This window comes from Sorex araneus, chromosome 9 (assembly GCF_027595985.1).
Source record: "Sorex araneus isolate mSorAra2 chromosome 9, mSorAra2.pri, whole genome shotgun sequence".
Lineage (NCBI taxonomy): Eukaryota > Metazoa > Chordata > Mammalia > Eulipotyphla > Soricidae > Sorex > Sorex araneus.
The window spans coordinates 68,233,785-68,258,940 of record NC_073310.1 but is presented as its reverse complement, the minus strand read 5'-3'; the positions used below and the strand labels follow the sequence as shown (position 1 = coordinate 68,258,940).

Sequence of the window (25,156 nt, the reverse complement as noted above, 5' to 3'; positions counted from 1 at the left end):
GAGGGACAGGGCCAGGTGGCAGCGTGTGGCCCCAGAGTCCCAGACTCGCCTGGGAGCTGCGTCTCAGCGCACCTGGACCCACGTCCACCTCCTGCCTCAGCCTTCCCGGACGCGGCTGGCAGAGGCGGGCGGGCACAGCCTTGGCCCACCCGGGGGCCGTCAGGGTCCGTGGGTCCAGCGGGCACTGTGGAGTGGCAGGTGCCCGCGGGTCACTGTGGGCAGCTCCTCGCTGAGCCTGGCCTCGCCTGAGGCCGCTGTGGGGTGGCCCCGAGGGAGCGTGAGAAGCAGACGGTGGACGCCATTCGTAGACCCCGCGGGTGGGCCTCTGGCGCCTTGCGTGGAAACACGTTTCATTTTGCTGCCTCTGGGGGCCGGGCTAGGGCGGGCGGCTCCCAGGCTCCTCTTCTGCTCCGTGGAGTGGCCCCGTCATGGGCAGCTCCTCTGGACTCTCTGTTGCAACAGTCCGGGGCCCGGACCCCCGCCTGTGGGCAGAGAAGTCACAGCAGTGCCGGGCCCGCACGAGGCCCGGCCTAGCAGGCAGTGGCCTGCGGGGGAGGGAGGTTGTAGGTCTCACGAGAGCTTCCAGCACCAGCCTGGGTCACGGCTGGGGTGGCCGTGGAGCACCCTTGGCCAGGAGGACAGCTGAGCCAGGAGCCGGAGTGGGGCTGTGGCAGGGAGGAAGCACCTAGAAGCTTCTGGAAGCTCCTAGAAGGCCGGAAGACAGCTCTTCCCAATAAGCAGCTTGGGACGGGTCAGGGCCCGGAGCACCGAGGCCCCAAGCAGGCTCCCCACAGCTCCCTGTACGGGGCCACACCCAGCAGGTCCCGGGTTGAACCGGGCCAGCGCCCCTCCCTGGACTCTGGCTCTGGGCCCAGAGTGCTTTGCTGGCAGGAAGGCCGAGGCCCACTGCAGGGGTCTTGCCTCGGTGGCTGCGCCAGGGCAGGGCTGAGGCCACCCAGCTGGTGACAGACGGGGGAGAAGCACCCCTCCCCGGGACGGGCTCCTGGCCACTCACCTCCGCCACCAGCACAGGGCACACAGCAGCCCCAGTCCGCAGAGCACGAGGAAGGGAGCAGCGGCCGACAGCAGCCCTGGGGGGAGAGGTGGCTGCGGCAGGTGCCCGGCGACCCCTCCACGCTGCCGCCCCTGGTTTATGCCTCCCGAGTGAGTGCGAGAGCCAGGCCGGGGGAGGGAGGCAGAGGCCAGGGCCTCCCCTCAGTGTCCTCCAGCCGGGCCTTGGAGACCGGCCTGCCCCCTGCCCCCTTAACCCTGTCCACTGCAGCCCCTTTGGGCCTGGCGAGAGGGGCCACGTACGCAGACCGGTCTCTGGTGGAGGTGGGACTCTGCGACCGACTCCAGTCGGCCCCTCGGTCCTGTGACACTCCCTGCTGCCGTCACCCATCCTCCGCCAAGGAGAGCCAGACAGCCGGGACCCCAGACCCTGCACCCGGCCGGCAGCAGAGGGACGAGGAGTGCGGCCCCGTGACCCTAAATTCCCTTGGGGGAATTTATCCCAAGCAAGCAGGATGCACCAGGCGTGCCCCTAGAACACACAAGGCCGATGACCTGTTACACGGGACAACACTGGCCGAGAGGGACGTGCAGGGGTGGTCTGGCAGGGCCACCTCGGCTAGGGACCCTCCTGTCCACCTGGCGGGTGGGGGGTGACTTTGTTTTCATTTTAGTCATAAGTTTTGGGGGGGCGGTCACTCTTGTTTGTGCTCAGTGACCCCAGGGGTGCACGCAGCAGTGCTTGTGGGGACTCTCTCCAGATGTCACGGACCCCCTTCCCACCCAGTCAGGGGCACTCTGCAGGGACCCTGCTGAGGAGGAAACGGGGCCGCTCCTGCCCACGGGAGTGGGGGCAGAGTTGGGCTTCTGGGTTGTTGAAGATGGACATCTCTGAGAGTGCGGGGCTGCAGGACGGTGTGGGGCCAGTACCCCCCACCCCACGCCGGGCCTGGCACACAGGAATACTTACTGTTGACACGGGTGGCATCGTACCTGGGCACATCTGCAGAGAAGAAACCACAGTTGGGTCACGGCAAGGGCCTTAAGTACTCGTTCTAGAGGGAGCAGGAGGGGCCCGGGGTCCTGCCCCCTCCACCGCGGCCCCCATCTTCTCAGGCCAGCGAGACTGGGCTGTCGGCCACACTCGCGGTGGCCAAAGCAGGCAGGCTGGGTCCCAGGCCCTGTGCGCCCCTGGCCCCGACACCGGGCAGTGAGAGGGAGGACGCATCCTGCAGCAGTGGGCCTGGCCACTGCCGAGCTGGCCACGACTCCCCTCCGGCCAGCAGCAGTACGTGGGGCAGGTTGCCGGGGCTGCACTGCCCAGCCCAGCCTCCTCCCCACACTGACCTGCCGGAGGGCAGGGCGCCTGCTCGACCCCCGCCCCCGCAGGCTCCGCAGACCGGGCTGGTCACTAGCACAGGAGCCCCACTGCCGTCGCCTCGGGAAGGGCAGGAGGCATCTCCGGCAGCGAAGACACGAGGGTTCTGGTGCTCAGGCCTGCCCGAGGCCGAGCTCACGCGCCTGCCTATGTCCCTGTCCCCAGGACAGTCTCCCGGCAAGGCCTGTGTGCTCGGCACTCACGGCAGAGGCCAGTCCACGGCGCTGGCAGGCCCAGGTGTGCTCACCGGGGACCAGAACACGAGGCCAGAGCACCAGTTGCCAGAGATGCGAACGGTAGTTCTGGACGGGCCACTCGAACCTCTGACATCAGGGGAGCTGGCGGCCGGGTCTGGCCTGGCCTGGGGGTGGGCTGAGGTGCCTGGCTGGCCTCTTCCCGGAGCACAGCCCTCAGGCACCTTCGGCCCTGCTCCTGGGCTCCTTCCCTGCCCTGCGGGACACGGATCTCGGGACCCTGCTTGCTGCCAATAGTGCCTCGCGTGGCCCAGACTAGGTGGTGGCCCTCAGTGCTCCCCAGCCGGGACCAGAGGTCACGGGAAGGGCCAGGCGGGGGTGGGCGCCTCGGGCTGACGCTCAGGGTGGCCCTGGGTCCAGATCCTCAGGGCTCCTGGCGGGGGCTGCTGGCGTGAGCGGAGACTGGGGCCGCAGCTCAGCTCAGTTTGAGTGGCGTGTCCGCGGGCTTGCGGGGAAACGGCTCACTGAGGACTCCACGTTTCAGCGAGAAAGTGTTTGTCGGGGCCAGAGGGGACCCACGTTCGATCCCCGGCATCCCGTGTCACACGGTCCTGAGCACCGCCAGGAGGGCTCTGGCACAGCTGGGTATGGCCCAAGCAAAAAACAGGTTTTGTATTTATTTGATTTAAAAAAAATTTTTTTCAGTGCTGGGAATTTCCAGGACTTTCTACATGCCGAGCAGGTAACTAACTGGGCCACGCTCTGGCCCAAGGACCATTCTCTGGGCGCCCTCGGTGTCTCCCCAGTGACTCCAGAGGTCAGTTCCTCTGGGCTGGCACCCTGACTCGCTTTATCAGTGGACTGGCCCGTTTTGGGGGCTCCAGGACCAATCTGCCACTGAGGCGCCCTGGAGGTGGGGCAGCCCCCTTTGGGAGCTGGGAAGGACGGTCACGATGACCACCGATGGACAGGGCGGGACCTTCTTTGCAGCACATGGCCACTCCCGGGGGCAGGCCGGAAGCTGTGCCGCCTGGGTGCCGACCACGGCACTGGCCACGCCTCTGCCTGCAGGAAGGCCAGCCCTGTCCATCCCTTCTCTGGGCTTCACCTACCTTTCCCGGGGGGGGAGGGGCTCTGCGGCTCGGTGGTCACCGCAGCCGGTGCTGCCGTGGAGGTGGAGGGCGGCTGGCGCGGAGCCAGGGAGGGGTCGCCTAGAGAGAGGAGAACCGCAGCACTGGGGGGTGACTGCCGGTGGTCTCAGCGAGGGGGAGTCGTGTCCGTTCCCAGGGACTGGGCAGTGTGGACTGCGCCTGTCCCCGCCCCGCCCAGCTCAGCCCCTGCTCAGGCTTCCAGGTGGGAAGCCCAGACCCCAAACTACGTCCTCATGCTCTGAGCCCCACTCTGGCAGCCTCCATCCAAAGCACCGGATTCTGAAAGAAGGTCGGGGTTGAAGTGCGGAGCACTGAGGAGGCTCTTGCCTTGCACATGACCGACCCCGTTCACTCCCCGACACCACTTATGGCTCCCTGAGCACCTTTGGGTGTTGCCCCGAGACAGAGCAGGTCTGATTCTCCTTTCCTGAAAACAGCCTGTCACCTGCTCCCCTGCGGGGGGGCGCAGGGCAATCCTAGGAGGAAGCCCAGAGCCTGCCCAGGACACGCCTGGCCCTGGAGAAGGGGCTCAGCTCTTGGGAATGCCACTGCCCCCCCGGCCGGTGGCTTCCTCCCCCTCACGACTGTGGACAGTTACCGGGGCCAGGGCAGGGCTAAAGGATGGAGCCCGGCTCTGCAGCAGGGGTCACGGCCTCTGTCCCTGCCGTTGCGTGCCCGGTCCCCAGCTCCCCCCTGAACACAGCAAAGAGGGACCCCTTTCAAGTCAGAAGAGCCCCAGCACCACCAGGGGTAGCGCTGAAAACAAACAAAAAAGTGATTGTGGTGAGTCCACACAGCCGAGGGCTGGAGAGGAGGGGAAGCTCCCCGCGGACAGCCCTCGGGACAGCAGGACGCTGGGGACACCAGCTCGCGTGGCCACTTCCTGTAGAGAGTCGAGCTTGTGACTCCTGCCCACCGAGTCTGCAGGACAGTGCTGCATCAGGCCCTCGCCCGGTCCGGTGGGATCCACACACGGAGCTGGGGGCTCGGGTCACTCCGCCCCCTCCGGTCTCCCCAGGAGCCGCCCGGGAGCACACAGGCGTGCTCAGCCACACGGCTGCCCTCGGCCCTCAGCGCCAGTGGGGCCACTTACGGATACACTGGAGCGTGGGCCTGGTCCAGCGGGCGGTGCCCGTGGTCTCGTTGTACACGCACTCAGTCAGGCTGGACGTCCCGGCTCTGCGCTTGAAGCCCGAGTAACACGCGTACCTCTCCCTGGAGCCCTGGCGGTGACTCCGGACCCGGATGTCCGCGTGTTCAATGGCAGTGGGCGGGGGGCAGGTGACACCTGGAGTGGACACGATGGTGAACAGGCAGCCAACAGCTGTGCTCTGTTTGGGGGTCACTCTGGGTGGTACTGCGGGGCTCCCCCAGCCGTCTCCCCAGCCAGGTCAGCGGTTGGCCCCACACTCACCCACAGCCCCCGGGCTGCCCACTGCTCTCCGCGGGAAGGGGCTGTGCCCAGGGGGAAGCGAACTGCAGGATGCCCCCCCCATTTTGAGGGCACTGTCTGCGGGCTGGCCCTGGGCATCTCACCCATGCAGGAATGTCACTTCCATGTGGAAGCGGTGCTAAAGTGAGCCTGGCCCCGTGCAGCCCCGGGAGGGGAAGGGTCTTGTCCCTCGGCCTTTTCCCCTTTGCGGCGGCATGGCGACCCCCACCTTTCAGTGCCAAGTGGACAGAGAGGTAGGAGCTTGCAGCGACGGGGCGCTCGGGGAATCTCGCGATTGGGGGGATGCAGAACCGGCCCTGCTTCCCGCCCAAACGGGACCCTGAGCGGCCGCCCACGTACAGCTCCTCCGCTCCTGAACGGCCATGATCCCAGAGGCACACAAACCAATCTCGGAACGCAGCGGCTGCTGGCAGAAATACCTCTGGACTTAATTACTAAAATACCAGAATTCGGGGGCTGGAGCAATAGCACAGCGGGTAGGGCGTTTGCCTTGCATTCGGCTGACCCAGGTTCGATTCCCAGCATCCCATATGGTCCCCCAGCACTGCCAGGAGTGATTCCTGAGTGCAGAGCCAGGAGTAACCCCTGTGCACTGCTGTGTGTGACCCAAAAAGCAAAAAATAAAATAAAATAAAATACCAGAATTCCAAAACCGTGTGGCTGCTGTTGCGGCCGTGCGACATCATGTGCTCTTCATTACCAGCAATAGAAAACAAATGATCTAATGATGCCTTTTCAGCAGGTCTGATTGTTGGGGGAAATTTCAAATAATAATAGTGGGTTTTCTTTCGAAAATTGAATGTAGTCAAAGTAAAGAGAGAGTCAAGTGAAAATCATCTGCCACACAGGCAGGGTGGGGGGTGGGGAGGTGTACTGGGTTCTCGGTGGTGGAACATGTGCACTGGTGAAGGGATGGGTGTTTGATTATTGTATGACTGAGACTCAAACCTGAAAGCTTTGTAACTGTTCTCACGGTGATCCAATTAAAAAAAAAAAAAAAGTGAGACCAGGAGGCGTCAGGCCTTTTCCTACGAGCTACAACAACTGAGAGACAGAGCTTTGGCTTTCTCACCAGGCGAACAGGGGTGCAGTGTGGAAATGGGGAGGCGCCCCCAGTCCCAGCCAGAAGCCTTCCTGGGACGGTCAAACCGAGTCTGTACAGGGATTCTCCCCAGAAGGTGAGCAAGTGCCTTCACCCCTGCACGCTTCCTCCTGCCTGCGGCTGCCAGTGGTTTGGAGAGGACCAGTCGCAGTGGGCAGATCACGGAAAGGCATGAGGGAGCCTCTCCAAGGCCCCCGCAAACAGCGTGCGGGACCACCTCTGCACCTCAGGGCGGTGAATCACTTGCTCTCTGTGACTTGCAGTCTCAAGTGAGTCCCCTGGCCCAGAGGCCTGCGCAGAGTTCAAAGTCAGTCCCAGGAGCCACCAGCCTTTCCTTCCCCCGCTTCAGAGCCCGCGCCATGCTGGAAAGGGGCCCACAGGGACGTGACCCCCGCCCACACGGAGCCCACTAGCCCACAGCAGTCCTGGCACCCTCTCCCGCCAGACGGCTGTGCAGACACCTGTCCCCAGGCCGTTGACCCTAACACGTCCACTCTCTTCTTGAAGACTGACCATTGCGCCTCCCAGTGCGAATTCACCGCAGCCTTAGTCCTTAGGTCCTGACTGTGGCCTGTGGTGGGGGAGCTGAGGACAGGAGAGAGAAATCCTGGCATGCTGGAAGGCCCATGAGGAGGTGTGCCCAGGCCTCTCACTACCCACTGGGCTGCACTCCCCTTCGTCCCGCACTGCCCCCACAGCTCACCTGGCTGCTCAGGGCCCAGCTCCCCACTCCATTCCCTCCGGAGGCCCCCACAGACCTTGGAAACAAGTGGGTATGTTTGTAAGCGGCCAGCCAGGCGTGCTCGGGGCCACTCCCCGCTCTGGCCGCGTGTTGCACCACACCAGAGCTGGTCCTCTGACACGCAAGGACGGGGCTCTTGGGCTTTTCTCCCTGGCCTCAAATCTTGTGTTTTGTCTATTTAGATTTGTATCTTTTTTGGGTGGGCTGGTGCAGAGAGACACACGTGGCAATCCTCAGGAGGCCACACGTGCTCCAGGCCTCAGGGCCATCTCCCCAGTCCTGCCAACTGACCGTTTGCCATCAGTGTCTGAACAAAGTGATAACAGCTCAATAAAACTGGTTTTCAATACAAAATAAAATATTTCGGTAAAGCGAATATTTCAGGAGTTCTGAAAGTTGGTTTAGACATGTTGATGACATGAACCAGAGCGACGGATGTACAGCGGGTAGGGCGCTTCTCCGGCCCACAGCCGGCCCGGGTGTGACCCCCAGCACCACATACACTCCCACAAGCCCACCAGTGTGATCCCCGAGCACAGATCGGGGGTGAGACCGAGCATTGCCGGTGTGGCCCCTCCCCCACCCCCAAAGGCACAAAAGCGTCCTGTAGGTAACTCCAATTCACGGAACGAGAGCCTGGGTGGCACGTGAGCCCTGGGCACGCTGGGCAGCGTTAGTAAGCCACACACTGGGGCCCACGCCCTGCCACAGGCGGGAGTGACGCGGCGCTGGAGGTCCGTGTTCCCTCCAGAAAGCGGGCAGAGATGGAGCCCGAGATGTGACGCGGCATGCTCCGGAAGGGGAGGCCTGGCACTGGCTGCCTGGTACCAAACCAAACATGCCCCTGGCACCCTGGGCCAGCTCTGTGCCCAGAGAGGCGACACCCTGTGGGTGCAAGCACGTGTGCAGCTGTGCAGGGGCATGGGGGCCACGGGCACAAGGAGGGGGCTGGGGCTCACCTGTGAGGACTCATCACCTGGCGCCCGGCACTACCACTTGGAGACAAAGAAACCAGGAAGCGAGGATCCTATGGACCCCCTGGTGCAAAGCTCCCACCTGCAGCCCAGTGGGCGGGGCGCAGAGGCAGCGAGCAGAGCCAGGCCTTCCTGCCCAGGGATGGTCACTAGTGAGCGCCTGGGAAGTCAGCTTCCCTGGACAATGGTACCCTAGTCACATTGTCGCCTACAGCAGCCCACAGAGCACTGGAGACCGAGCCCTGGGTCACGCTGCCCCTGGCCCCGCCCTTGAGAGCCAGCTGGACAGCCGCAGGCGGGGCTGGAGGGATTGGGCCTTTCACTTTCACCTTGGGAGGCGCCCCGGCCCCCGCCCCATCCTCCGCTCCCGACAGGGCGGATGCCCCTGCTGGGGCCCCCTGCACCAGCGCATTTCGGTGGGAGGTTTGCGGCATCGCGCCCGCCCCCACCGGAATCCCTGATAGCCCAGAGACGGAGACGCATCGCTGAGGCGGACGGAGGCCGCGTCCTCTCTCCACGGGCGCACGCCTGACCGTTTCTCTCCGGGGTGGACGCGCTAGACACCAAGTCCTGTCCCCAACCTCATCCCGTGCCCGGGAGGGGCGCGGGCTCGCCCGCCCCGCCCCGTCTCTCCGCTTTGCAGGTGTGCAACCCGCCCCAGCGCCGCGCGCCCTCCAGCCCCGCGCGCCCCCCTCGGGGCGTCCCCGACTGCCCCGCGCCCTCCAGCCCCGCGCGCCCCCCTCGGGGCGTCCCCGACTGCCCCGCGCCCTCCAGCCCCGCGCGCCCCCCTCGGTGCGTCCCCGACTGCCCCGCGCGGAGGCTCCCCTCGGTGCGTTCCCCGACTGCCCACACGCCCACCAGCTCCACGCGCTCCCCTCTGTGCGTTCCCAGATGGTGCCCCACGCCCCCTCCAGCCCCGCGCGCCCCCCTCGGGGCGTCCCCGACTGCCCCGCGCCCTCCAGCCCCGCGCGCTCCTCTCTGTGTGTCCCCAGGCGGCGCTCTCGTCTCCTGCCCGTCGCCGTGAAGCGCGCCCCGAGCCCGTGGTGGCGGCTCCTACCCGGCGCCGCCGGCGGGAGCAGCAGCAGCAGCAGCAGCAGCGGCGGCGGCAGCAGCAGCAGCGGCAGCGACAGCCCGCGACGCGCGTCCACCCGGAGCCCCGCGGGGCCCATGGCCCGCCTGGGACGCGCCCGCCGGGCCCTGCGCGCGGGGACTCAGGCCGGGGAGTGGCGGGCGCGGCGCGGCCTCGCCGGTCGCCTTCGCCTTCGCTTTCGCTTTTGCTTTAGCCCCCGAGCAGCGGGGACGGCCCGTGACTCAGCGCCCCTGCCGGGGCCCCTAGCCCCTGCCCTCCCGGGCCCTCCGACCCGGACCCCGGGAGGCCCCGCCGTGGGCGGCGCCGCCTGCACCTTTCCAAGAACCGAGCAGCCCCGAGTCAGTCCTGGGGCTTCTCCCCGCGCCTTGTTCCTAGTCGGAGGAGGGGTAGCAGAAGGGACCCCTTCCCCTCCCCAGCTAGCCCCTGTGGCTGTGTCCATCCTTCTTCCTGGGGCTCTCGCTTGAAAGGGGGCGCAAAATCCGGGATGTGGGAGGGAAACGGGAGCTGCCCCTGGGGAGAGGGACCTCTGACCCACACCTGAGTGTCCCCCCTTCTCAACACAGGGACGTCCGGCCAGCTGGTGCTGTTTGAGACAGACCTGGGCTTGTCTCAGCGGCCTTCCTCCAGGGATGATGGCTATTGGGTCAGTCGCCCTGGTGCCCTGCAGCCGGTCAGCCCAAATCAACAGTCTGTCCTGTGTCCTGGTAAAAATTCCAGTTCCCGGAAGCTTTCCTAGCCGTTGCCCCCACCCACCCTTCTTTCGGCAGCGTCTCTGAGCAGCAGACGGTTCAGCTCGGCCCTCCAGCCCTGCTCTCGCGGGTGTGACCCAGTCCTTCCAGGCTCCCGCTGAGTCCAGGTGGACAGCAAGGCCCTCTGGGAACTGGGCTAGAGCTCCAGTTCCTTCTGGCAGGGTGCCAGGCAGGGAGACAGCGGGGAGTGACCCACGCCTGGCGGTGCCAGCAGCTGTCCCATCTGTCCCTACAGGCACTCCCCTGAGGTACCCACACGGGGTGGGGGGTGCTGCCCGAGGGCAGGTGGCCTGGCCTGCACTCAGCTGCGGTACCAGGACACAGACAGGGCGACTTGCTTGCCTTCTCCAGCTGCCGCCCACGTTCCTGGCACATTCCTATACTTGTCCACCGTACTGTTTGGTTTGTCTGATTTGGGGCCACCCCCAGTCGTGCTCAGGGGTCACCCTGACTCCATTCTCAGGGATCACTTCTGATGGCATTCAGGGGGCCATATGGGATGCTGGGAATCAAACCCTGGTCAGCCATGTGCAAGGCAAGCGCCCTGCCCACTGCCCATCACTCCAGCCCCAAGGACTTGTCCCCTTTGAAGGCTCTTGGCGGTGTGCCGCGGCCACACGGGCCATCTCCTAAGGTCCCCTCACTGACCAGCCATGGGAGTTGCAGACGGAATCCCCATCACCTTGTCAGGGGCGAGGGAGCGGCTCGGGGAGTTTCCACATGGATGTGTCCGAGGGGGTGAGGAGGCAGCATCCTTCTGCCAAGCCCAGCTGGCAGAGAGCCAGTTGCAAGGATGGACTCAGTGAAGAACGTCTCCAGTCGCTCAGTTTCAGTTTCCAGACGCTTCCTGCAAAACTCTCTGTGAAAATATACGGAGGCCACGGTAGCATCGTTCCCGACATATCTGGGGCCCACGTTCGAGCCTCAGAACAGCCCACTGCAGCCCAGGTGCCCCTGTGGGCCCACCCGCGTCACCACATGTGTGTGGGCACAGTGGTCAAGGGCCCTCCCCCAGGTGGGCACCGTGTACAGGGCGCCACCCTGTCACCCTGCCCAGAGGGACAAGCCCTCCAGGCAGAAGCAGTGAGTCACGCCCCTCCAGGTGGGGCTCGGCTGGGAACCGGGTGCTGGCACCCAGCTCCTCCCTCAGCTCCGTCGGTTCCCACGGGCCTGTTCCGGAAAGGGGTTTCCCAGGCAGAGTGGACAAGCCGTGCGTCCCGAGGGAGGGGGCAGTCTCCAGCGCCCTGTCGTCCTGGGCGGAGGCGGCCCCTCGGCGTGTCCGTCAGGTGGGAGTGCAGGTCCTCCTCGAGGGGCTCCCGAGGCCCGCCTTGCTGCTGGGGACCTGGGGCGTCCTCCCGTGGGCGGGGGGTGGCGAGGCTGGAGGGACTGACGGGAGCCGCTGGGCTGCGTGTACTGTGGCCCCACCCTGTCCGCTTTGCTGCCTCCGCGGCTCTGCAGGACGCCCGGGTTTCCTCCTTTCCTCCCCAGCACAAGAAGCAGCTGCCCGGGGCCTCTCGGGTCTCCCGAGGTGCCCCTGCTGGGGTCCAGAGCACCATGGACTTCGTTCTTACTCACCTTGCTGGGGCCACCCTGGGGCCCCGGCCAGCCGCTGGCTGGGCGCTGTGTCCACGGCGCCTGTCCTAGCTGCTGCAGGCGCCAGGTCTGGGCCTCGCTGGTGTCCCCAGCGCCCTCGCCCTTTCCTGCCGAGCCAGAGTCTGCAGCTGGAACCCAGGCCGGGTCGCTCGCCTGCCGAGCCAGAGTCTGCGGCTGGAACCCAGGCCGGGTCGCTCGCCAGCACTGTGTCTCCGCGCTGTGCCGGGCTCCTGGCGCAGGCCGCGAGGCAGCCGCGCTCGCCTCAGGCCACCCCTGCTGTTCGCCCCGCTTGCCGTGCACTCCTGCCCAACCTCACCTTCCTCTGGGCCCTCACCCTCCTCCCTGCCCGTGAGCAGCTCGGGCCGGCTCGTGGTTCTAGGGCCGAGAGCGCCCGCCCTGACCTTCCACCCCTGGACACGGGCCAGGAGACACGAGGCCTCGCTGAGCCAGGAGGAGGCTGGAGGCGGAAGAAGCGTGATTGTCTGCAGTGACCAAGCCTGCGGCTCCCAGCCGCCCTGCACCGAGCTTCAACTGGTTTGGGGTGAACACAGCAGAGGGGGAACTCGGAGCAAAAGCAGGGTTCCTGGGGAGGCGGCTGGGTGGAGCAAGGGCTTGGATTTGCTGTTAGCTGCAGCTCGGTGCCACATGGTTCCCTAGGACAGTGCTCGAAAGCTGGTGTGGCCCCTGCCCCTGCCTTTCCGAAGGCAGCTCCCAAGGCGGGGCCGGGCAGAGCTGTGCGAAGAGACATTTCCACCACACCCCACACTGGACGGGGAGAAACAGGCTCGGACCAGCTCAGAAATCTGCACGCCTTGTCCTGGCGTCCCCATTCTTAGTCAAAAAGCATCATCTGATAAGAGAATCCCCACGTGAACCCTCAATTTGGGGCACTGCAAGCAAATGGCCTCATTCTCGGGCGCTGAGTAAGCCGGTAGCTGAGAGAGCACAGGGACGCCACGCGGCTTTATCTGGTCGATAAAACAGTTTATCTCCAGGATGGAAAATTATTCCAGGTGATACTTATGGAAGCGAAACACGCATTGACTTGAGCGTCTGCTTGCACCCTGAAAGTGCTGGGTAACTGGTTCCTTCGTGGTGATTTGGGGGCACAGCTGGCTGTGCCCAGGGCTGCCCCTGCTCCAAGTGCAGGTGTCTCCCAGGCCTCTGCGGCAACGCACCGGCCAGCTGCCAGCCCCCGGTGCTAGTCTGCTCCCGTTTCCCACTGGAAACACGTTGGTGTGTGTTTGCATGAGCACTTCCCCTTTGGGGGAGGCTCTGCAACCAGCCCAGGCCTGTGGCTCCCGTGCCCGCACGGCGGGTACAGCAGGACCCGCAGGAGATGCACAGGTAAGTTAATTTCCCGCCAAAGTGGCAACAAACTGAAGCCAATGAGCGTTGAACATATTGTGTATTAAATCTGTGAATGACAGTAGTGAGTTCCCCCAGTCTCTTCAGTGATGATAGCGTCATGCAGCTTCTGAAAAGTCCCCTCGTAAGAGAAGGAGGGGGAAGGTAAATCATCACGGAACAAAATGTCAATGTCCCCCTCCTAATATCACTCAGTGCAGTTTATTTTTTGTTGTTTTCAGGCCACAGCAGTCAGGGGTTCCTTCTGACTCTGCTCACTCCCGGCAGTGCTCGGGTGGCCATATGGGATGCCGGGATCAGCCAAGGCTGACATGTGCGGCAAGCAGCCAACCCGCTCGACTTCCACTCTGGCCTCAGTTCTTTTTTACTAAAGGAACATAAGTAGGGTTAAAATTCTTCGTGCTCTCCGAGACTTCTCTTACACTTAGTTTTCCCAGACACAGATATGTCGTGTGTGGGTGGGGTGAGCGTACTAGGGGACCATGTTATCCTGGGAGGGCAGAGGACGCTTCTCCCACGCAGATGGGCCTCCCCGCCCTTCCTGACTGAGTCTGTGCTCAGAACTGCTCCCTCACTCGCTCCAGGACGCGGGCCTGTGGGATTGGAGCCTGCTGATTTGCGAACACAGATGTTACGAAGATAAACCAAACTCGAACTTTGACACCCACGTCGCAGAAGCTGATGTTTCTAGCGGGAGTTGGCGGGGAGGGGTTGCGAAGTGACCCAGTGGGCCTCTCTGGTCCCTGGACACACCCTCAATTGTGTCAGAAACATGTTCTCAGCTGTGGGTTTTATTGTTTGTTTTCGTCACCACACCTGTTGGTGCTCAGGGGACCATCGGGTGCTGTGGATGGAACTGGGGCCCTCACATGCAAGCATGAGCCCCAGCCTCAGAGCTCCTCCCCGACCCCCTCGGCACAGCCCCGACACAGGGGGTCACTAAGCAGTTGCTGACAGGTTGAGGCCCTTTGGGTCGCCTTCCCCGACTTTCACCTGGTCCCTGAAATCTTCTACCTCCCTCCCTCCCTCCCTCCCTCCCTCCCTCCCTCCCTCCCTCCCTTCCTCCCTCCCTCCCTCCCTCCCTCCCTCTCTCCCTTCCTTCCTTCCTTCCTTCCTTCCTTCCTTCCTTCCTTCCTTCCTTCCTTCCTTCCTTCCTTCCTTCCTTCCTCCCTTCCTTCCTCCCTTCCTCCCTCCCTTCCTCCCTCCCTCCTTCCCTTCCTTCCTTCCTTCCTTCCTTCCTTCCTTCCTTCCTTCCTTCCTTCCTTCCTTCCTCCCGTCCTTCCTCCCTCCCTCCCTCCCTCCCTCCCTCCCTCTCTCCCTTCCTTCCTTCCTTCCTTCCTTCCTTCCTTCCTTCCTTCCTTCCTTCCTCCCTTCCTCCCTTCCTCCCTCCTTTCCTCCCTCCCTCCTTCCCTTCCTTCCTTCCTTCCCTCCCTCCCTCCCTCCTTCCTTCCTTCCTTCCTTCCTTCCTTCCTTCCTTCCTTCCTTCCTTCTTTTCTTCCTTCCTCCCTCCCTCCCTCCCTCCCTCCCTCCCTCCCTTCCTTCCTTCCTTCCTCCCTCCCTCCCTTCCTTCCTTCCTTCCTTCCTTCCTTCCTTCCTTCCTTCCTTCCTTCCTTCCTTCCTTCCTTCCTTCCTTCTTTTCTTCCTTCCTTCCTTCCTTCCTTCCTTCCTTCCTTCCTTCCTTCTTTTCTTCCTTCCTCCCTTCCTCCCTTCCTCCCTCCCTCCCTCCCTCCCTCCCTCCCTCCCTCCCTCCCTCCCTCCCTTCCTTCCTTCCTTCCTTCCTTCCTTCCTTCCTTCCTTCCTTCCTTCCTTCCTTCCTTTCCTTCCTTCTTTCCTTCCTCCCTCCATCCTTCCTCCCTCCCATTTCCCTCCCCCTCTCCTTCCGCACTGATCGTGCTGCTCTGTAACCCGGGTTTTAGGATGTCTCCTTGGACATGTGTGCGTTGTGTGTCTGTGATAACATAGTTGGAGCAGCCCTGATCCAGAACCTCGTCTGTCATAGCCCCAGAGAGCCCAGGCCTGAAGGAGCTGATGCTGTCCCCAAACAGCTTCTGGCGTCAGCCCGAGTAAAGCCTTTTAAATACCCAAGCCTTTCCCGGAGCGAGGGAGGGACATCCTTCTGGGTCACCTGGCTCGGCCTGTCTGTGGAGGGGCTCCCCTCCTGAGGCTCGGGCTGTGGCCTCATGGCCCCTGGGACCAACCTGGGCCCCGAGTGCCCAGCAGCGCGGGCTTCTGGCACTGGGTCCCGGGTCTCAGGGGGCTTGCTGTGGACTGGGAAAGGGCGAGGGGCAGGGCCAGCAGGCGTGGGGAGCGGACGCTGACTCAGAATGTCGAGGGATCCTCTCCAAGGAGCTTTAATGAACCCAGGAAGCCGACAGGGTGCCCGGAACCCCCGGGGTCACACTTCCACGGTGCCTCTGGGGCGGGGGCGGGTGGACCTTCAGAGCACAGGATCCGGCAGAACCCTGAAGGCCTCCTGGAAGAGTCTGGCGTCCCGGGTCCTCCCGGCCTAGATGGTTCCTCTCATCTTCCTCCTGTCCCAACACAGAGCCACGGTCACGGTGCACCCTGGAAGTGCAGCCTCGCCCCTGCCTTGGGTCCCACGGGGGGAGGGCGCCCTGCACGTGAGCCCACTCCCTCACTGGGGCTGCAGCAGGCTCCCTGACCCCGAGGACAACGGAAGCGTAGCCCGTGGTCACAGCAACAAGGTGGCTGGCGCTGGCTTCACGGGCATGTTTCAGGCCTGTTAATCTCACGGCAAGGCTGCATGTCCTCACACGTGTAATCAGGACTCTGCTCCAAGCCACTCATGAAAGTCCTAAAAATCCGATGGGTGGTCTGGAGGGGGTGAGGGTCAGCTCAGCCGATGACCAATTGCAGGCTGATTCAGCTAATTGGCCTGAAAACCACACGGGGAAGACGGGGGCATTTCTGTAAGGATTTTGATCTGTCCACTAGAGGGCACCCTCGGATGGCTTTCCACTCCAGGCAGAAGGCTTTGGAACTCGGGGACTTGCTCTGGGCCAGGGCAGTGTGTGTGCGTGTGTGCGCGCGTGCGTGCACATGTGGGCATGCATGAGTGTGTGCTACATAGCATGTGTGCATGCATGTGCACGTGTGCTTGTGCTTGTGTGTGTACGTGTATGTGTGCACGTGCGTGTCTGCATGCATGTGAGTGTGTGCACATGCATGCATATATGTGTGCACGTGTGCTTGTGTGCGCAGCGCATGTGTGTGCATGTGTGTGCATGTGCACATGTGTGTGTGCGTGCTTGTGTGTGCACGCACATGTGTGTACGTGTGTGCATGTGTGTCCCCGGGATTGTAATTCTGGGCGTTCTCTCGCACAGGGTCAGGATAAACAACTTCATCCCTTTGTGTGAGGCATGAGTGTGTGTGTTCTCACAAGCCCCAGGACAGACTAGGAGGTGCCGGCTCAGGTTGGGAGCTGGGGACGGGGCTGACAGGACCCTGCATGCGCTTCCCTTTCCTGGCGTCTGTCACAGTCGCCAGACAGGGCAAGGCCCGGACACAGGCTGGCGCGGGGAGAGGGCAGGGTCTGCCGAGTGCTGACTCGGGGGCGTCTTTCAGTCGGCTGTGGGAGGCGTGGGCTGTGCCTTTCGTGGGCCTCAGGGGACGCCAACGTCAGGGTTGGCCAGAAGGTGCCCAGATGTCGGGGCAGGCACTCCAGAGAGACGTCGCGGGTCCCTGTGGTTTGTGTGTTTAAGTGTGGGAGAGTGTGTGCATGAATGTGTGTGTGAGGGTGTGTGTGAGTGTGATGTATGTGTGAGAGTATCTGGATGTGTGAGAGTGGGTGTGTTGAGGGTATGTGTGCGTGTGAGTATATGTGTAAGAGTGTCTGGTTGTGAGAGTGTGTGTGTGAGGGTATGTCTGAGTGTGTGAGTGTAGTGTGAGTGTATGTGTGAGTGTGTACATGAGTGTGTGTGACAGAGTGTGAGTATATGTGTGATTGTGTGTGATCGTGTGAGTGTGTGACAGTATGTGTGATTGTGTGTGATCGTGTGAGTATTTGTGTGTGGCAGTATGTGAGCGTGTGAGTGTGTGTGAGGGAGAAGGTGGCAGGGGGGGGGGCTGTGGTTCTCGGGCATCTGACTTGGCCCGGGGGCGGGTCAGTCTGTGCTCTGGGAGCACTCTCCTCCTCAAGTGTGAGGGCTCTGGTGTTGTTGGGGCTGTCGGCCAGGCTGTGTGTGTGTGTGTGGGGGCCCTGAGCAGCTCTGCGGGGTCGGGGCGCCTGTGGCGGCAGGGGAGGGGCCACACTCACCACCTGCGCTGCCACGCGAGGCCGCCGAGGAGCAGGACGCCGGCGAGCAGGAGCGGGAGCGCGCAGTAGGCGGCTGTGGCAGACGGGGGTCAGCTCCATGCGTCCCCCCAGTCCCCCCGGGCTCTTAGCACTGGGCTCCCGGGAGGAGGCGGGGTGGGCAGGGGGGTGGAGCCCAGTGGGAGGGAGGGGGCCCACACTGCCCGGCCGGGCACTGCCCACCTGCTGTCAGATGCCTGACGGGTGACGGCCACTCGGCGGTCACAGCGGCTCCGGTGTGTGCCGAGGGCTCTGTGAGAGAAAGGAACCTGGGTGTTGGCCAACTGGGGCCTGCGGGGACCCTCAGCCTTGCCCCTCCTCTGTCCACACTTGCTGGCCACACGGGGGTCCCTGGGCAGCTAGGCCTCAGGCACACACACCTCTTTCTCACCTCAGGATTTCATGATCAAGCTTTTAAACAATTTTAAACAATTTTAAACGTTTTTAAAAATTACTATTTTTTGGGACTGGAGCAATAGCACAGTGGGTAGGGCGTTCGCCTTGCACACGGCCGACCTGGGTTCGATTCCTCCATCCCTCTCGGAGAGTCTGGCAAGCTATCGAGAGTATCCTGCCCGCACGGCAGAGCCTGGAAAGCTACCTGTGGTGTATTCAATACGCCAAAAATAGTAACAAGTCTCACAATGGAGACGTCACTGGTGCCCGCTCCAGGAAATCGATGAACAACAGGAGACAGTGTGACAGTGCTACTAATTTTTGGTTTTTGACTTGAGGTCATAACCCGGCAGTGCTCAGGGCTCCCTCCTGGCTCTGTGCCTAAGGATCACTCCTGGTGGGGTCCGGGGGGTCCTGTGGGGTGCCAGGGATCGAACCTGGGCAGTGCCCCACCCACTGTACTCTCTCTGCGGGCCCCTAACATGTTCTTTTTTGAAAAAACAGCACAGACAAAATTAGATGGGCCCGCCGTTGGGGTCCAGCACGTAAGTTTAGGGAGTTCAGAGTCACAGTTGGTCTCTGCACGACCCCCGTCCCTGTCGGCCTGAAGTCCGAGCTACTCTCCACGGTCACACGGCCCCCACCCCCACAGGTGTCCCCTGGGGGGCAGCCGGCTGGGGCCACACACCAGTGTGGCCTTGTCAGAATAAAGTGCTCGCTAAAGTAAGGTTTTCACTGAGTGGAAACTGCGCGTGACCCAGCAGGCGGCTCTAGGCACCTCCACGACTGAGAGACGGTTCCTGGCCCCTCTCCCTCCCAGGCGCGAGCCCGACCCAGGCTCCTTCTTCACTTGCTCTTTCCCCACTCAGCTCAACCCCATCTCTGTCTCTCTAAGTTTCTTTGTTCCTGGCGGCCCCAGGGCCCCAGGTCAGGCCTCCCCACACTGCCCACAGCAGCTTCTTCTCCAGAGCCCAGACAGGGCCTCAGGGATGCCCCGGGGCACGGGCTGAGGAGGAGCGAGACCACCCTGACCGGGCACCGCTGGGACCCCCCAACAAAACACAAGGTGGAATCATGCCTCTGGGCACACAGAGGTGGGGCTTCCCGGCCGTACCTGCCGTCCCTGCCGGCTCGGGCTCGGCTGTCTCCGGGGGGGCCCCCGCCGAGGGGGGCGGGCAGGCGGTGCGGCTCCCCGGGGCGTCTGGGGGAGGCTGTTTGTCTCCTGGGGAGAGAGGGCGTCACGCTCGGGCTGCAGCGGGCTGAGTCTCCTTCCCCCGCACAGCCAAGCGCCTCCCGCTGCCGGCAGGACCCGGGAAGACACGCTCCCCACACGCGTGTCAGGGCGGTGGGGCCCAGCCCACGTTCCTGCACTCCTGGCTTCTGTGTGGGCCGGGAACAGCTCAGGCCACGCCTGCTGCCACCAGCCCGGGGCACTGGCCCAGACCGGGAGCCCCTCCCCGCCCCGCCCACCCCCAGCCCTGACCAGAGCCAGGGACGCACGCGAGGCTTACCTGGGAGTGGGCCGCGCCCCCCGTCTCCCTCGCAGGCGAGCTGTGGTGGGGTCCAGCGGGTCTCCCCAGAGCTCTTTTCACAGACGCTCCTGGCGGGCTCCCTCAAGCCGGCCCCGAAGCCCGGGGCACACCTGTAGTGCAGCTCCTGCCCCACCACAAAGTGGTACGTCCTCTGGGGCCCCTCATGTTCCCAGGGCGGGGGCTCTCCGCAGTGGCCTGGGGCAGGAGGAGTGTCCCAGGCACGGCGGGAGAGCCTCTTCCCTGGCCTCCCTCTGTGTTTATCCACCCACCCTCCGTCGGCTGCCCACCATCCACCCAGCCACCAGCCACCAGCCACCACCCACCATCCACCCATCCATCACCCACCTGCCACCCACCCACCATCCACCCACCATCCACCATCCATCACCTACCATCCACCCATCCATCACCCACCCGCCACCCACCCACCATCCACCCAGCCACTACCCAACCATCCACCCACCATCCACCCAGCCACTACCCATCCATCCACCCACCATCCACCATCCACCCATCCATCACCCACCCACCCATCCACCCACCATCCACCCACCATCCACCATCCATCACCCACCATCCACCATCCATCACCCACCCGCCACCCACCCACCATCCACCATCCATCACCTACCATCCACCCATCCATCACCCACCCGCCACCCACCCACCATCCACCCAGCCACTACCCAACCATCCATCCACCATCCACCATCCACCCATCCATCACCCACCCACCCATCCACCCACCATCCACCCATGCACTATCCATACATCCATCCTTAATCCGTTCATCTACCATTCGTCTACCCACTATTCATCCATCACCACCCATCCACTCACCCTCCCCTCCATTTATTATTCACCATCCATCCACCCACCTTCACCATCCGTCCGTATATCTGTCCTCAACCCACCCACTCACCATACACCTATCCACCATCCACCTGCCAGCTGCCATCCATCCATTCATTTGTCCATCCATCCATCCATCCATCCATCCATCCATCCATCCATCCATCCATCTACCCATCCATCCATCCACCCACCTTCGCTGTCCATCCATACATCTGTCCTGAACCCACACGCTCACCAGCCATCTATCCAACATCCACCTGCCATCTGCTGTCCACCCACCCACCCATCCATCCATCCATCCATCCATCCATCCATCCATCCATCCATCCATCCATCCATCCATCTACCCATCCATCCATCCACCCATCCATCCTCCAAGTGCATACATCTATGTAGGAGGCACTTTGCTGGGCACCAGGTGGCCCCACTCTTTGGGGCGGGTGGTCAGTGGGGCAGGGCAGACAGCTGGAGGCAGGTCACGGCCCTCTCTCCGCTGAGGGGGGGCACTGGCCACAGGAAGTCGGAGGCTTGGTTGTGGCAGCTGAGGGCTGGGGTCAGTGACTGAGGGGGGCAGGCACTGCCCTGGAGGGACAGGTTGGGCACGTGCCCCTTTGGACACACGTGGCCCCTGCACCATCGGGGAGGAAGCAGGCTGGGTGGGGCTGGTGGGCGTGCCGGGAGCATGCCAGTCCCGCGGCTCAGCCCCGAGCCCGGGGGAGTGAGGCCTGGCTCACAGCACATGCCTGCCACGGGCATACTCGAGGGACCGCCGGGGACCCGCTCACGCCCACAGGCCGGCTCCTCTTACCTGACAGGTCGGCCAGGCCCGGGGGCTGTGCCTGGCCATGCCCCGCTGTGTGTCTCCGCCCCGTGTACCCGTCGGGTGAGCGTGTCACACGTCCCGTGCTCCCGGGGGCTGGCGGGAGCAGAAGGAGTCTCAGGACAGACGCTCGGGCCAGCCACGGCCTCCGAGCCCCCAGCACTGCCCGCGTGCACCTTCCCTCCTTCAGAGCCCTCGAGGTGGGGTCCTGGGGTTCGAGACGTGCTGCCCCGGCCCTGGGGTGCTCACAGCGCGGCCGTGGGCATCTCCGTGCCCGTGACGCGGCCGTGCTCGCAGTCTCGGGACACCCAGGTGGTTCCCCGCACGCCCTGTGCTTGCCAGCGCATCTGTGTGCCATGTGGGAGTCTGTTCTGGGGCCTGTTGGTGCCCGCGCCTGGGCGCTGAGCTGGGCCTGCCCACGGGCACCCTGGTCTTCTCTGAGCTAGAGGGAGGCGGTGCCCAGCATGGGAGAACTTCCTCCGCATCCTCTGCTGAAGATCCTGGTGCCAGGCTGAGCCTGGGGTTGCCCGGAGGGCACCGGGCCAAGGGGGGAGCCTGGGAGACAGGCGCGGCGGGGGAGGGGTGCCCGGAGCGACCTCTCTCCGTCCACTGTCCCTGCAGCAGGGAAGGGACGCGGGGGGCCGGGGCCAGGAAGGCCCCACAGTACCACGGGGGCTGTCTGCAGAGCTCAGGGCTCTGGGGCCACAGGAGTCTGCCGACACCTGGCTCTGTGGCCCGTCCCGCAGACGACACGCCCAGCTCTGCGCCCTGCGGTGTGGGGACCCGGTGGGCTCGGCCACGTGCCGGGCAGGCGCCTGAGCCCTGCCCCGTCTCTCGGCCTCCAGCGAGGCTGCCCGGACCAGTGTGGACAAGCAACTGGGGTGGCCTGTGAATCTTGGTGTTGCGCCCGCCCCCCCCAGCCCCGAGCAGGGCCCTACTGCTCCCGGCCGCCCCCCCCCCCCAGCCCCAAGCAGGGCCCTACTGCCCCCGGCCCCGCCCGTCACTCACAGGCCCTCACACACTGGCACTCCTTGTCCCACGCAGAACCGCTGGCGTCCCCGACGCAGCGCATGAAGGGCCGGCCGCTGACTCTGCGGAAGCCCCTCCTGCACTCGCAGCTGAGGATGGTGCCATTCTTGTAAGTGGACACGCTGAACACGGCGTTCCTGACCTCCGGGGGCGGCTCACAGAACTCTGTCTCTGTCGGAAGAAAGGGCACGTCAGGGGCAGAGGGCACGGGCACTGCCAGGCTCCGCCGGCCCCTCCCTCCCGGGCTGCTCTCCCCGTCTCAGGCTTGGGGGACGCCTGGCCAATCTGGCGGGGTGCTCAGTCCAGGCTGTCACTCCCAGCAGTGCTCAGTGGGTCACAGGGGCCGAGGACTGAGCTCTGGCGAGCACAGTTGCCCACTGAGCCATATTTCCGGCCCCCCGGCGTACACGTCTCTCTTCCTCCGAGAAAGAAACCGGAGCGGCCACCTCCGCACCCTAGGAACCGTGTGTCAGGGACCGTTTGCAGTTCAGCCTTGCAAAGGCAGTGGGTAGAGGCTGGCACGGGAGGGAACTGAGGCAGAAGTCCATCTGGGAGACGGGCTGCTGGGAATTAAGGATAGTCAGGCTTTCCAGGATGAATAATTTGGGGCTGTTATTTCTAGAGAAACGTGCAGCGCACACAATCCAATGTCCGGTAAGAAGGCCTGAGAGAGCCAGCGGGCCGGACGCTGCCCTTGCATGCAGCCCGCCTGGCCGGCTTCCCAGCCCCACAGACAGAACCCGGAGGGTCCCCTGAGCACAGAGCCAGGAGTCAGCCCTGGTTTACACAGCTGGGTGTGGTCCTCCCTTCCTCTGATCCCCAAAGAAACAGGCACTTTCCACCCGTCACAGTCTCGGGAGTCCCCAAACACCTCCTCACGCCAGGGGCATCCGGCAGCCCTGACCACAGCAGGGCCCTTGCACGTGCAGTGCGGCCCCGCCGGCCGTGGCTCTGAGCCCGGCTTCCTAGACATTCTGCAACCCGACCTGTAGAGACGGTTCTGAAGGGTCTTTCTGGAGCTTCAGAGCCGCCGAGACCCTCACGGTGCCCAGGGAGCGGCAGAGGAAGCGACACTCGTGTCGTTGAAGGGAGGGTCAAGCACAGGGCAGCAGGAAAAGGTGTGGGAGTGACCACGGCTGGAGTCACAAGGGCCTTACAGAAGAGCCGGTGAGGGGCGAGAGGGAAGGTGGGACGCAGACGCCTGGTGGGACCCTCCACGAGGAAGCGGGTCTAGTCTGTCCACAGAAGACCTGCGTGTGCTGTTTGCTTTTGTTTCTTGCTTTTTGGGTCACACCTGGCGATGCACCTGGGTTACTCCTGGCTGCACTCAGGAATTACTCTGGGGACCATATGGGATGCTGGGAATCGAACCCGGGTTGGTCGCGTACAAGGCCCTACCCGCTGTGCTATCGCTCCAGCCCAGATCCGCTTGTTTATGCTGAAAAAAGACCAAGTGACTTATAAAATAACTGAAACCGTGCAATCTCAATATAGAGAAAAATATTTGTGATTAGTTTCCCTATGTTGGGAGCAATATGTTAGAAAATTCAAAATTTAAAGCAATGCCGTGGTTAGTAGTATCAAAAAAATCATAAAATACTCACTTACCAAAAGTTCGCAATATCCCTAAACTGAAAAGTATGGCACATTGCCAAAATAAATGAAAGCTCTAAATAAGTAGAGAAATGTAGCATCCTCCTGATGGGAAAATCCTGTTTTTTTTTCCTTCAAAGAAGTTACCTCATCATTTAAGTTGGCAGGTAAATTCAGAACAGTTACAAAACTCCAACACATTTTTCGTACAGTTTTGGGTCTAAATCCTCTTTTGAAATACAAAGTTGCCAGAATATCCAACGGTATTGAAGGGACAAACGGCCTCAGGGCGGCCCTTCGAGCGTGGGTATTCGAGAGGGTCATACGGGGACGAGGGAAAGTTCCAGAAACTCTTCCTGCCTCTCCTTTCCTCGTGGGCCCTGTCCTTTGGAGACACTGACACTTTCCAGGTCGGCCTGAAGCCAGAGAGATCTGGGCCTGAGCCCTCTGCCCTGGGGCTGTCCAGGGGGCGGGGCCATAGGGAAGGGACTGTCTGCTGGGGTGGGCTACCCCCGGCTCTGTGCTCGGGGCTCACTCCTGGTGGCGATGATGGGATGGAGCTGGGGTCGGCTGTGCACGAGGCAAGTGCCTCCCCCCCAGATTCTCTCTGTCCTCTTGGCCTCAGTCTGATGTGACTGTGTCTGAGATGGTTTCATCCCTCAGAGTGTGGGGTCGTGACAGGAGCACTGGGGTCTGCTGCAAACCTGCAGAGACAGGAGGAGGGAGGAGGGAGGAGGGAGGAAGGAAAAGGGAAGAGACAGGAGGGAGGAGAGAGGAGGGATACCAAAAAAAGGAGGGAGGGAGGAGGGAAGGGAGGAGGGAGATGGCAGAGGGAGGAGGGAGGAAGGAGGAGGGAGATGAAAAGAGGGAGATGGAAGGAGGGAGATGGGAGGAGGGAGGAGGGAGACAAAAGGAGGGAGGAGGGAGATGGGAATAGGGAGGAGGGAGGAGAAAGGAGGGAGATAGGAGGATGGAGGGGGAGGGGAGGAGGGAGGGGAAGGAGGGAGGAGAAAAGAGGGAGATAGGAGGAGGGAGGAGGGGGAGGAGGGAGGGGAAGAAGGGAGATGAGAGGAGGGAGGAGGGAGGGAGAGGGGAAGAGATAAGAGGAGGGAGGAGGGGGAGGAGGGAGTGGAAGAGGTAGGAGGGAGATAGAAAGAGGGAAGGGGGAGGAGGGAAGAAGGGAGGAGGTGGAGGGAGGAGGAGGGAAGGAGGGAGGAGGGAATGAGGGAGGAGGGGGAGGATGGGGAGGGGGAGGAGGGGAAGGGAGGGAAGAAGGGAGGAGGTGGAGGGAGGAGGAGGGAAGGAGGGAGGAGGGAATGAGGGAGGAGGGGGAGGATGGGGAGGGGGAGGAGGGGGAGGGAGGGGGAGCAGGGAGGAGGAGGGGAGGGAGCAGGGAGAAGGGGAGGGGGAGGGGGAGGGGGAGGGGAGGGGTCCGTTCACAGGCTCCCCAAGCGTCTGCCTTGCCCCCCTATGTGGCCCAGGCTTTGCTCTTTGCTCACAGGAACTCGTGACTTGCTTCTCAGACCCCAGCCGGCGTGTCCTTCCCTCTGGCCCCGGTGCCGCCCCTGGGAACCCCCTCCTGGCCGGGGGTGCTCTTGGCTCCTGCTGCCCCACAGAGGCCCGGCGGGCCGCAGCCCGGGTCGCTTCCCTCTAGACGGCGGAGGGAAGATGCTCCTTGCTCTGCTCTGCTCTCCAGGCCCCGGCCCTGCTCCCAGGGCCCCTCCTGGCTGTGCCGGGACCCCACGGCCTGCCGGGACCTCACCTGGGGGCCACGTGAAGGCCAAAGCTCTGCCCGCTGTGCCATCCGTCTG

The 25,156-nt window shown here is 63.3% G+C and overlaps 2 protein-coding genes across 3 annotated transcripts in view; both read right to left on the bottom strand.

Annotated features, from left to right (window-relative positions):
• Positions 1 to 10: 10 nt before the first annotated feature.
• IL15RA (interleukin 15 receptor subunit alpha) lies at positions 11 to 9,215 on the bottom strand. 2 transcript variants are annotated; one of them, XM_055147114.1, is made up of 6 exons: positions 9,063 to 9,215; positions 4,828 to 5,022; positions 3,696 to 3,794; positions 1,982 to 2,014; positions 1,016 to 1,091; positions 11 to 482 (listed from the first exon to the last, which is right to left on the bottom strand). In XM_055147114.1, exons 1-6 carry the CDS (start codon positions 9,172 to 9,174, stop codon positions 377 to 379), a joined length of 621 nt encoding a protein of 206 aa, XP_055003089.1. In that variant the 5' UTR covers positions 9,175 to 9,215; the 3' UTR covers positions 11 to 376. The 2 variants fall into 2 exon arrangements, with proteins under 2 accessions (XP_055003089.1, XP_055003090.1); XM_055147115.1 differs by lacking the exon at positions 3,696 to 3,794.
• A 5,501-nt stretch (positions 9,216 to 14,716) lies between these two features.
• The window catches only part of IL2RA (interleukin 2 receptor subunit alpha), a 34,823-nt gene continuing 24,383 nt past the window's right edge, over positions 14,717 to 25,156 (bottom strand). Inside the window, exons 2-8 of the mRNA XM_055117887.1 lie at positions 21,732 to 21,923; positions 20,712 to 20,819; positions 19,028 to 19,243; positions 18,631 to 18,738; positions 17,304 to 17,372; positions 17,085 to 17,157; positions 14,717 to 15,336 (exon numbers count right to left, since the gene is read on the bottom strand). Coding sequence (XP_054973862.1) covers positions 15,312 to 15,336; positions 17,085 to 17,157; positions 17,304 to 17,372; positions 18,631 to 18,738; positions 19,028 to 19,243; positions 20,712 to 20,819; positions 21,732 to 21,923 — 791 coding nt within the window. The 3' untranslated portion in view covers positions 14,717 to 15,311. The remainder of the gene's footprint in view (positions 15,337 to 17,084; positions 17,158 to 17,303; positions 17,373 to 18,630; positions 18,739 to 19,027; positions 19,244 to 20,711; positions 20,820 to 21,731; positions 21,924 to 25,156) is intronic.

Excerpts from the sequence above, each read along its gene's own strand:
- IL15RA (XM_055147114.1), bottom strand. The coding sequence starts at position 9,174 with ATGGGCCCCGCGGGGCTCCGGGTGGACGCGCGTCGCGGGCTGTCGCTG. Across the intron at positions 3,795-4,827 it reads GCCCACGCTCCAGTGTATCC|GCGACCCCTCCCTGGCTCCG; the intron begins GTAAGTGGCCCC and ends TCCTCTCTCTAG. Across the intron at positions 2,015-3,695 it reads CCCCTCCCCCCCCGGGAAAG|ATGTGCCCAGGTACGATGCC; the intron begins GTAGGTGAAGCC and ends TCTTCTCTGCAG.